This window comes from Diadema antillarum, unplaced genomic scaffold (genome assembly GCF_040938485.1).
Source record: "Diadema antillarum isolate AM-2024a unplaced genomic scaffold, OU_Dant_1.0 seq00001813_RagTag, whole genome shotgun sequence".
Classification (NCBI taxonomy): Eukaryota; Metazoa; Echinodermata; class Echinoidea; order Diadematoida; family Diadematidae; genus Diadema; species Diadema antillarum.
This window is the reverse complement of record NW_027272488.1, coordinates 580217-592442: the sequence shown is the minus strand read 5'-3', so window position 1 is coordinate 592442 and position 12226 is coordinate 580217. Positions and strand designations below refer to the sequence as shown.

General features: G+C 40.6%; 2 protein-coding genes and 1 pseudogene across 2 annotated transcripts in view; all 3 read left to right on the top strand.

The window, feature by feature from the left end:
* Window positions 1-319: 319 nt before the first annotated feature.
* Window positions 320-12226, top strand: part of LOC139712504 (coiled-coil and C2 domain-containing protein 2A-like) — a 45841-nt gene continuing 33934 nt past the window's right edge. Inside the window, 7 exon segments of the mRNA XM_071624319.1 lie at window positions 320-372; window positions 714-822; window positions 1207-1254; window positions 8396-8470; window positions 10134-10299; window positions 11498-11619; window positions 12046-12168. Coding sequence (XP_071480420.1) covers window positions 365-372; window positions 714-822; window positions 1207-1254; window positions 8396-8470; window positions 10134-10299; window positions 11498-11619; window positions 12046-12168 — 651 coding nt within the window. The 5' untranslated portion in view covers window positions 320-364.
* On the top strand, window positions 2032-5495 carry LOC139712499 (uncharacterized; annotated as a pseudogene).
* LOC139712496 (uncharacterized) lies at window positions 5321-6345 on the top strand. Its single transcript, XM_071624312.1, has one exon. It carries the CDS (start codon window positions 5362-5364, stop codon window positions 6343-6345), a length of 984 nt encoding a protein of 327 aa, XP_071480413.1. The 5' UTR covers window positions 5321-5361.

The window sequence follows — 12226 nt, the reverse complement described above, 5'->3', positions numbered from 1 at the left end:
GTTCAACAACAACTCCCTTCAATCACTTGTCATTTAATCAAAATGGAATTCATATGATTGATAGGTCTAGACTATCCAAGATACTCTTTGTCTTTGAGTAGGATTGATTAGAACTCTGTTGAAGTATCAGTGGAGGCAAAAATGGGTTCATAATAAATCTAGAAAACCCGGTCAGTGATACATAAGTCCATTGATGCATGGCATGATCTGGGCATTTTTATTTTGTTTTATTTAATTTCATCTGTTACAGTGTTAAAGAATATGATGCATGAATGAGGACAAGACAATGCATACATCCTACTGAGTGGAAAACCAGAGTAAAGCCCAAGTTCTCTCTGAGGGGAAGACAAAACAAGAAGTCATCATGTCAGAGTGAGTGCAGTAGCCATCAAACTAAAATTTTCATAGCCAGAAGCCAGATAGTATTCTATGTTTGCCCCCAACCCTTCCAATATGAGCATAATCACACACTTTGTACCTTAAAATGTCAATGATTTCTCAAATGTGCCATCCATCGGCAACTTTGGAATATTGTAACCACACAAAGTCAGTCTTACAATTGTATGTCAGAAAATATTGAAGAAAGAACAATCACATACTAAATAGACATCCATGCTAGTCAGATACAGTCACATCTCATAAATGTACAAGCCAAAATTTGTTTTCCTAGGTATGTTGAACACCGATTGCATTTGTCTGTTACTTGTTGACAGAACGTTCAGAGAAAAGATTCGCCAGAGACGGCGTAACATGCGGGAGAACACGATGGACTCCACTCTCCTTGCAGAGGCGGCCTCTTCTCCACAAAGCAGCAGGCAGGAGGTTGAGGTAAATATCCACTCATCAAACATTAAATTTCAGCAATAATCATTTGAATTTCTTCATGACTTGTAGGGTTGCGAAATGAAGTAGCTTGCCAGAGTAGGTTGTGATGTGTCATTCTAGCGATAAAGTAAATTTCAAATTCAGAATCACTCTTCACAAGTATTTATACCTGGACAGATGGATGAGATATCATCGGAGAAATGTGTATGTAGTTTCTGTGACTGAATTACTGTTTAATGCTATTCTGTTTACATTCTTTTGTTATTGAGAATATTGAGAATGGTATCTTTATTCATCTGCATGTATCATGACTTAAAAATTATTTTTCCATTGAGTCATTGCTAAATACTTAACAAGATTTTTGTTATATTTTATTTGCAGAATTTATCAGCAGCAGACGGTGGAGTGGATGAGGACATGCCTGCTGATGTGAGTTGCTCTGGAATATCTTGAATCTAAAGTTTTTTTTTTTTTTTTATTGTTCCATATTCCACATTTCAACAAATACATAAAACATAAACATCACAATACAAAAGCCTGGATGAATTGTCACGTACAGCTTATAAGACAATAAAACATGTGAAATATGAGGAATCTACATAGAAGCATTGCTTGTAGGGTGTAGATTCCCAGATGCGGATGTGAGATTATTTCTTACTTGGGTATGTAATTAAAGGAATGACAATTTCTGAATTGGAGAAATATAAACGCCAAAAAGTAAAAAGAAAAAGAAAAAAGAAAACAATGAAAACAATGTCCGCGGCACAGACTTCTTGAGTGTTGCGTGATCACCCGAGCGAGGTACAAGTCAGATGCAGTGTCCTATAGCAGAGATACCAAATGTGTACAGAGGAAGTTCAGGAGATAATACAGAAATCACGAGCGAGGCACATGTTACATAATCGATAATGTCAGTAATGTGAAGTATGAACAGAGAATATCGAGGAGGATTGAAGATTTTATTTCGTGAGTTTACGCAAGAACTCACAGTGAGAGCCCGCTCAACGCGCGCGCAGTCATATCGCTTCTTCGCACGTTTTGCACGAGGGGCTAAGTTCCCTCATCGCAGTCTAAATCCAGTTTTATTCGTCCTTTTAGCTGTGCATCGTCGCAATATCTTATCATATTGTGGATTGTTATTATTTATAGCTCAGTTAGAGCTGACTTTGCTTCGGAAGTGGATTTTTATTCACGAGATATCGCGGGATGGAAATTCCGCTTTCCGCTCCCCCACAGCATACAGCTAAGCCTGTCGTGGGTGGCACCACTAGTACGAGCGCCCTGCATACAGCTAAGTCTGTCGTGGCGATGGTGACTACAGCCGTGCATCATGAACCCAAGTGTTCGCCGGCTAGTATTAAGGCTCCAACAAAGAAAGAAGGGAATGGGAAAACCCTTAAAAAACCCACCAAACCAGGCCTAAGTAAGAAGGCAGCTCCCCCTAAAGAGAAGACGGACGCGGAGGTGCTTTCCCGCCTTTCTAAACTCGAATCCATGTTTGAAAAGGTCATGGAAATACTGCCGTCTCAGCCTACTCGTATCCAACAACAGCAACTACGTGCCGGCCATGTTGGCACGGCTTGTACCGCAGAAAACCACGGTGGTGTGCCGTTTGGGGGCATGGATGTGTGTGCTACAGACGATAGTACGCAAGCACGCGGTACGCTGCACGACGACCACGGTGGCAGCAGCTACAGTGGGGATGAATGCGATTTCCCTGCGGCAGCAGCGGGTTACGCACCCGCAGAGCTCACGGGGCGGCCAGTACAAGTGCCATCCTTTGCTGCAAAATTTGCGGTCTCCGCCTGTGTGGGCGACCCTATCAATGACGAATTGGCAAATTCTACAAATTATCTCATCTCCCATTGTCTGGAGGAAAAATCTATGGAAGAGTCAGCGGCAAACTACCCAGCACCGAGCAATTGCCCCAACTTACTAGTCCCTAAAGTCAATCCAGTGATTTGGGATAATGTGACACAGACTACGCGCAGCAGAGACGTTAAGCTGCAGAGAGTACAGAAATCTCTTACCCGCGGGCTGTGTGCGTTCCTACAAACTCTTCCTACTGACTTGAACGAGGCGCAACAGGACGCACTCGCTTTACTCTGTAATGCCAATTACGAGATGAATTGCCTGAGAAAGGAGCTGATCAAGCCCGATATGAACGCTGCTTACGCACATCTGTGCAAGCCTATACACCCGTGACCGCGTTTCTATTCGGTGATGACTTGGGACAACGTGTAAAAGATCTCAAGGAGGAGAATAGGGCTGCCTTTAGTGTGGTTAAAGGCCAGGCTAAGAGATCTACTCATCAGCCGTACCACCCATACAAGCGCACGGCCAGCGGTGGATTCAGCCGGAAGCAATATCGGAACGCAGGCTGGCTCGCAGCTGGCGATACATCCAGGCCTTTTTTAGGCCAGCAGCAGCGGGGATACAGACATTCAGCCCCGCACACGCAGACTCGCCCACCTCCAGCTCATGCGCACAACCGGGGGCAGAGCTACTCGACAGCAACCCCAGCCAAGCCAAACACTGTGTCACGGAGAAAGTAACTGCACTACCCAAGGAGGTAAGTTGCAGGCCTAGCTCTTGTTGTGGAAATACACAATCTACTCACACTGTACAGTCAGTTTTTGACATTGAACATGTGGATGTTCCATTAGACCTGCCCGTTGGGGGTCGATTGAGGCATTTTAGCAAACAGTGGAATCATATTACCACTGATCCTTTCATACTTGATGCAATTAGCGGTTACAAACTTGAATTTCAAGAGGCGTATAGCCCACCTCATAGAGGTAAACCGCCTTACCACTACAGAGTGGGTAATGCTGAGGAGAGCAAGATTGACATTGAAATTCGAAAACTGGCCGAGAAAGGCGTAATCGAAGAATGCCAGCATGTGGCGGGAGAATTTGTGTCCAATATCTTTACACGCCCAAAGAAAAATGGGGACATACGCCTAATTTTAGATTTATCGGACCTCAATGACAGTCTGAATGTACAGCATTTCAAAATGGATAACATCCATACGGCTACAACCCTAACTTCCCCTGGTTGTTACCTTGCCTCAATCGACCTTCGAGATGCCTACTACTCTGTCCCTGTTCACCCCTCATATCGCAAGTATTTGAGATTTGTCTGGCACGAGAAATGTTGGCAATTTAAGGTACTCCCCAATGGCCTTAGTACAGCGCCTAGGCTCTTCACAAAGCTTATGAAGCCGGTGTTCGCAAAGCTGCGACAGGCAGGCCACCTGGTTGTGGGGTATTTAGATGACACTCTCATAATCGGTGAAACTGAATCACAAGCACTAGAAGCGGTGCAAGCAACCACAAAACTGCTCTCTGACCTTGGGTTTGTCATTCATTCAGAGAAATCTATCCTAGAGCCTCAGCAACGGCTCCAATTTTTGGGGTTTATCTTGGATTCGGAAAGCATGACTATAACGCTCCCGCATGAGAAATGTCAAAATATCAGGGCAGTATGTGCGGAATTGCTAGGGAAACAAAACCCTACTATCAGGCAGGTGGCGCAGGTCATTGGGAAACTGATTGCTACTTTCCCTGCTATTCAATATGGCCCCCTCTTCTATCGTAACCTAGAAAGAGACAAAATTCTTGCACTAAAATCAAGCAAAGGGCATTTTGATAGACCTATGAATTTGTCTGAAGCTTCTAAACAGGAGTTAATGTGGTGGTTCAATAACATTCACTGCCAGTCGGCACCAATTAGTCGAGATCGGCCAGCTTTAGAGCTACGTACTGACGCCAGTGGGCAAGGATGGGGTGCCACTGATTTAAGCAGTGAAACTGGCGGTAGATGGGATGATCAGGAGATAGTGCATGCTCAAAACAATGAAATCAACTATCTTGAAATCTTAGCTGCAGGGCTTGGTTTGAAGTCATTTTGCGGCCACCTGCATGATACACATGTGCTCATTAGAACTGACAACACAACAGCTGTAGCCTACCTGAACAATATGGGAGGCATTAAATCTCGAGCCTGCGACAGGGCAGCACGAGACATTTGGGTTTGGTGTAAGGAAAGGAATATCTGGATCACAGCAGCCTATTTACCAGGTCGTGACAATACAGAAGCAGACAGGAGATCTCGTCATTTTAATGACAGAACAGAATGGATGCTGAATAAGAAAGTTTTTACTGATATCACTAAGAAATGTGGTACTCCCCAAATTGATCTTTTCGCGTCCAGACTCAATAAGCAGCTGCCTGCGTACGTTACGTGGCTGCCTGACCCAGATGCGGTTTCTGTGGATGCATTCACTCTGAATTGGGGTGATCTGTATTTCTACGCATTCCCTCCTTTCTGCCTCATCCCCAAATGTCTCCAAAAAATAGAAAACGACAAGGCACATGGTCTTTTGATTGTCCCAAACTGGCCTACGCAAGCGTGGTTTCCTCGCATGAGGAGAATGCTTAAAGATGAACCACTCTTAATTCCTAGACACAGGAATTTGATTATGCAACCAGTATCTGGGGAACCGCACCCTTTACACGCTTGCCTTGATCTGTTATGTTGCAGGTTTTGAAGCTGCCGTTCGAGAACTCTGGCATGAGCAGCAGAACGGTGGACATCTTGGCAGCATCTTGGAGGGCATCAACCCAAAGACAATATTGTACATATATAAGGAAATGGAGAAAGTTTTGTACACTTAAGAAGGAAAGTCACCTTCATGCCAAGATAAATTTTGTTTTGGAGTTTTTTACACACATGTTTTATGAAGAGAACTTGAGCTATTCAGCTATTAACTCAGCACGGAGTGCACTTGCTACCTTTCTAGTGTTAGAGGATGAACAATTTACTGTCAGCACTCATCCGCTTCTCTCTCGTTTTATGAGAGGTGTGTTCCAGCTCAGGCCCCCAAGGCCGCGGTATTCGGAAATTTGGGATGTGAATATTGTTTTTAGATATTTGAGAAGTCTAGCTCCCGCTAACTCGCTTAGCTTGAAGCAATTAACGATGAAGCTGTGCATGTTACTGGCCTTGATATCCACCCAGAGGGTACAGACTTTGCATTGCCTGAATCTAGACAGCATGATTCTCAAACAATCTATGGTGTCATTCAAAGTTAATGAACATCTTAAGCAGTCTAGACCTGGGAATTTTGGATTGGACGTACTTTTGAAAGCGTACCCCCCAGACAGACGTTTGTGTGTAGTTACATACATTAAGGCCTACCTTCGGAGAACCAAAGAGATCCGAGGAGAGGAAAGTCATCTCTTCATTAGTTTTCGCAAGCCTTTCAAGAGAGTAACGGCACAGACAATTTCTCGATGGATCAAAGAAATCATGACTGGCGCTGGCATTGACACCACAATGTTCAGTGCACATTCAACCCGAGCAGCATCTAGCTCAGCAGCAAACAGGGCGGATGCACCTATTCCTCTGATCCTCGCAAAAGCAGGCTGGTCAAAAGAACGAACATTCCGTATATTCTACGACAAACCTCTACAAGAAGAGGGACAGTGCCTGTCACAGCTCATTGTGAGGGAATAATGGCCTCAGACCAAGGTAATTTGAGCTTACATTTTGCTTGCCATTGTGCATGCTTGAGTTTGTTCAGTTGGAACAAATGTGACTTCTGTGCTACAAAATCTCACTGTGAGTTCTTGCGTAAACTCACGAAATAAAATAGAAAGATTAAACGAGAACTTACCTGTTTGAAGTTTGATCTTTATTTTATGAGGGAGTTGGAGAAAGAATTCACAGTCCCTCCTCTCCCTTCCCATGGCATGAATACTATTACAAAATGTATAGATCAACTTCAAGTAAGTTCTCAATCTTTCCACTCTGACAGAAGTCACATCTTGTTGCTACGAAGTATGACTGCGCGCGCGTTGAGCGGGCTCTCACTGTGAATTCTTTCTCCAACTCCCTCATAAAATAAAGATCAAACTTCAAACAGGTAAGTTCTCGTTTAATCTTTCTAATAGCTATAGATATGAATTCAGAAAAACTAGTTTAAGTTTATGTTTAAATGAATAAAGAGACTGAGATTGGATTATTTCTCTCTCCAACTCATTCCAAAATTTAGGTCCTGTAGTGGTTATTGTTTTTAAAGCAGATACGGTTCGTACAGGAGAAAGATGAAAAGAATCTTTTTGTCTAGTAGGGTAAGAATGAACTTCAGTATTTTTGACAAACATCGAAGAAAACACATCAGGGAGACCACCTGAGTTTAATTGATACATAAATGACCCGATATTAAAATGATATAAATCCTGGATCTTAAGTGTTCTACTGGAAAAGAATAAGACATTAGTGTGTTCGAAAAATGTGGCGAAGTTAATTATCCGTATAGCTCTTTTCTGTATCAATAATAAAGAATTAAGTCTAGTTGTACAGCAGTTTCCCCATGCCAGGATTCCATAACCTATATAAGGCAAAAATAGAGTAGAATACAATGAATGCAGAACATGTTTAGGAAAAAACTGTTTTAACTTATACATAACACCTACATTTTTTGATAATAATTTATGCAAAGAATCAACACGAACTTTCCATGTCAACTTACAATCAATATAGAGACCAAGGAATTTTATATATTCCACCTGGTTCAATTCTACGTCGTTTACAACCAACTTACACGGTAAAATATTGAAGTATATATATATATTGAGGTAAAATATTGAAATATAAAGTGTAACTAGACTTAAAAGCCTATCTGCTTGATAGAGTGTTACTGCAGAGTACTGAGTAAATGAGCAAACTAGTGTTTGAAGAGAACAGATAGTCATGCAAGGAAAGGTGGGACAGCTGTGCAGTCACTTTTGAATTCTATAATCTAAAGTAAGGATACAGGATTAGGATGGGCGTATGGAGTGGGTTGTTAGACTTGAATTTTTTTCCACCATTGCACATGTTATCTGTTCCCTTTAACTCTTCACCTTTCACATTACATACAGAAAATGTATATCCTCTCATGTATTTGCCATAGAATTCATTAGAAGATGATTACAATTTTTCTGTTTCAGGAAACGATGAATTTCAATAATTATCTGAGTCACAGTGTTCATGGACATTTCTGCTGCAAACTTGAAGAATGAGAAATTTCAATTGAATTTAATAGTTCCTACACACACTGAAGCCAGTCATTCTTCCACAGCTTGAAAGGCTGATGGGGGTGTGGCAATGTGGACCAAACAATATGCCACCTTGGCCTATTCCACATCTCAAAGAGGACAATTAGATTTTCTTGTAGTGGCCCAAGTGGGCAAGTCAGAATTTAAAAGTGTCCCTCTTAATCTGTCTCCCTGACTCCCTCTCTCTCTTCCTCTGTCTGTAGGTATTTATCTATCTGTCTATCTATCTATCTATCTATCTATCTATCTATCTATCTATCTATCTATCTAATTGCTGTATATATCTATCCATGTAGTATGTATGTTTTTATGTATGTATGTATCTATCCATCTATGTATCTGTCTATCTATCCATCTATATCTAATTGCCATATCTGTATGTATATCTACCTATCTATCTATCTATCTATCTGTGAATCTACCTATCTATTTATCTAATTACCATATTTATCTATCTCCCACAGCCCCTTGAAGAGCTCCAGCATGCAGAGAGTCTGATGGAGAAACTCACCCAGGACAGAGAGTCCAAGAAAAAAGAGGTGAGGGCGCCCTCATCCATTGCTAACATATCTAGTCAGGCTTACAGATGCAGCCTTCCCATTATCCACACGAAATCCAGTCCAAATATAAATCAATCTGATAAAGAAAAAGTAAAATTTTACGAGTTTAACGGTAGAAAATTTTACTGAAATCGGATGAAAAATAAGGAAGTTATGAAATTTTGAAAGTTTTGATAATTTCTCAAAAACAGATCTTGTACAGTGGGTATGTATATGCAAATGAGTGAGCTAACCATGTCATACCCTCACAATTTTCCATTGATCGTGTACAAACAAAAAATGATGAAAATTCAATGTTTCTGCTATTGAAGTCTGAAACATGACGTTATTCCTGGTTGAATAACTTCAGGATAGTGATCTGTTAGATATATGAGGATTTGAGCCTCGGGCATAATTGTGTTTGAATGAAAAACTTGAAATTTCACAATTTTATGTTAAAACTATCTGGTACTGTAAGTTGTGAGGGAATGACATGCTCACTTTGCCATTTGCGTATTCATATTAACTGTTCAAGAACTGTTCCCCCCCCCCCCCCCAAAAAAAAAAAAAAAAAAAAATAGCGAAACCTCGCAATGTCATAACTTCCTTATTTTTCACCTGATTTCGATCAAACTTATACCGTTTAACTCGTCATATTTTACTCTTTCTTATAAGACTAACTTATATTTGGACTGGATTTCCCCCTTAACCTATGGATGGCTACTGTATTATTGTGAGGATGTAATGAAGAAAAAAGTTACAGACCTTCTGGTCTTCTATATGACCAACAAATATCAAATTTGGTTATCTATTTTTTTTTTTTTTTTGTATTCAGTTAATAGTTATGAGGGAGTGGGATGAAGTATGTATTTGCTTTTATACAATGTTTGAATATATTTTACTGTTTGTACTATAATTTTTCAGTGTTTGTGTGTATTGGGCCCCATGAAAGTATAGAATCACTGTGATAATGAATCTTTAATGGGCAATCCATTCATTTTCTAATCTTTCTTTGATTCAAGTATGATTTATTTATTGTTCCGTGCATTTTCAATATGTGTGAATAAATAAATAAACAAACAAATTAGCCTTCATTTTTATTTTCTGCAGATTTGCAGTTGCTTTTACAGGTGAACTTCCAGCTCTCTATCATTTTAGATTTACGTAAGATGCAAGTGACTTCCACATTCAGTGTGCTCGGTAATTGTTATGACAGAGTTAATGGGGAAGCTATTGCACACATTCATGTGAATTCATTGCATGCAGAATGTTTAGTGATTGGTGGAAGTGGGAAGAAAATTTCACAATCTGTTCAAAATGTTTACATTTTGTCTAATTTCATGCACACTGTCCTTTCAAGAGTGGATTTTGAGAACTGTCCTACTTGTAGAAGGAGTGTGAAGAAAATTAAAGGGAATGTCGCAATCTTCATTTTTATAATGAAGAGTACACATTCCCTCAACAGGTCACAGAGATGTGTGAAGTCAAATATATTAATTGGGCACACTTTTTCTGTATTAAAAAGAAGAAAACAAGTTATGTAAAATTCTTTTCACACTTTTTGAAACAACTACAATAATACCATTGTGACATCGCAAACTCTGATAGGTCTAGAGAGCAAGTTTGACTTTCACCCTTCTGTTGTACTTTGTCGATGGCGTAGCTATTTGCATCCTTGGAACCAGCTGAGGAGGCAGAGTCTCAGGAGCCACCAAAGGCCCGGCCCAGAAAAATTCCTCCTCGGGACAAGGCTGAGATTCCCACCATTCCTGAAACGGGCTTTGAGGAACCGGAGGAAGAGGACAAGCCAAAACCCAAAAAGAGAGCGGGCAAGGGGAAGAAAGGCAAGAGCTCCTACCACATTTGCTGAACCAGAGCAATAATATAATGTTGTTACTGTATTCAAGTTGTAAATATGAAAGCATATATAGTTGCTTTCTTCTGCATAACAAAAACAAAAACAAAAAACCATTAAAACACTAACAATCACTGACACTAACACAAATACCAGTACTAACACAAACACTAACACATACACTGACACTGACACTAACATAAACTGTGACACTAACACAAACACTGACACAAAACATTAACACTAATGCTATCACAAAAATACAAAAAAGAGTACAAAAACCTTACATGAATTATGAGACATTACTGTCCCTGGTCTGGGGGTTGTTTGTGACCATTCTATGCATACATCTTGCTCAATCTTATCATTTGTGACCCTCTACAACAAAAGGATCCTAAAGTCGCTGACGACTGAGCCGAGAAAATCGAGTTTGAAGTCAGATCATCAAAATCGGTCAAAACGATTTTATTTTTGTTTTTGGCATAATTTCGTAGTCTAGTGTATCGTCTATCATCTGCTGAAATTTCGAAGCTAAATGATAAAAGGAAAGGCAAGAAAATAGCGATTTTCTGGGCCATGATTTTTCCGACTTTCAACGGAACAGAAACGTGTCCGAAGATTTGGATTTAGCGCTGCAGCTAGACTCCGCCCCTAGCAACGAGGGAGTGATCTTATTGGTCATTGCATGGCATCCTCGTTACTGATTGGTCTTGCTAGACCGCTGACGCTAAGCTCGAATGAACATCACAGAGGTTGCTAGGAGCATACCTTCTGTTGTCAAGCGGTGAAAGCTGTCTTACATCCCCTTGATCATGGTAGCGTCAGAAGGAATACTTTGAAGGCGGTTTTCTCGAAATGCTGATTTCCTAAACCACTCGACATGCGCTAACAAAATCATGGATATATCCGCTACCGAGTACTTGTATGAGTCGTGTAATACATGAAATTAAAGTGGAAGAGTAAGGGAATATTGTCATGTCATTTTCAAGAAATGGTCCTCCCCGACTTTTGGATCCTTTTGTTGTAGCGGGTCACATTTACATTGTATGGACATACAGGTACTTTTGTGTATGTTTATGGATACCAGAGAATATGTAGCATCATCGATACTTTGTCTAGAGTATTATTGAGTATTTCAAGGAACCAGTGTGTTTGTATCCATTCCATTTCAGAGCAACTAAACATGGCAGCAGCGGTTGAGGCAGCAAAGGCCGGAGTGCCCTCAGACCAGGCTGCCACTAGCCTTAATGCCACCATCAGAGAGAGGATTCGCAGGAAAATAACGGAGGCTAAGGTAAAGAAATGTATTTAATACCCTAATATGAAACACATTAATGGATCAAAGATGAGTCAGAGTAATGAAGTAAGAGTAATGCAGTTTTGAGTAAGAGAATCTTGCCCTTGAGAGCAGGCAAAGGATACTGCCCTTGCCAGTAAAAATGGTGCGCATGACTGTATAATTTTTGTGTTCTAAAATAATCAAGATATGAAATGTAACTTATGACAAATAACAAGATATTGTCTTCTAGCTTTCTAATCAAATTATAGAGGTCTTGGCCGTCACTGACAATTCTTCTGCATCAATTTGGTGTATTCACAAACTCTTTGTTTACAATAGAAGAAGGAATCCATGAAACTTCCTAGGAATGATAATGTGCTGTGCATTGATACAGAATATGTACACTCATGTTTACCTTCTCTCCCTGAATGTTGAATGCAGGAGAAAGCTGAGGAAAGTATGAAGGATGAAGTGGCGCGGGATCCAGACAAGGACTTGCCTGCCAGGAGGTTGAGAGGGTTAAGGGCCAGGGATATGGCCACAAGATTTGACGAACCCTCACTGGTACAGCTGATTAGTCTATTAACTCACTGTATACTGCTACTTCTACTTCTTCTTTGAA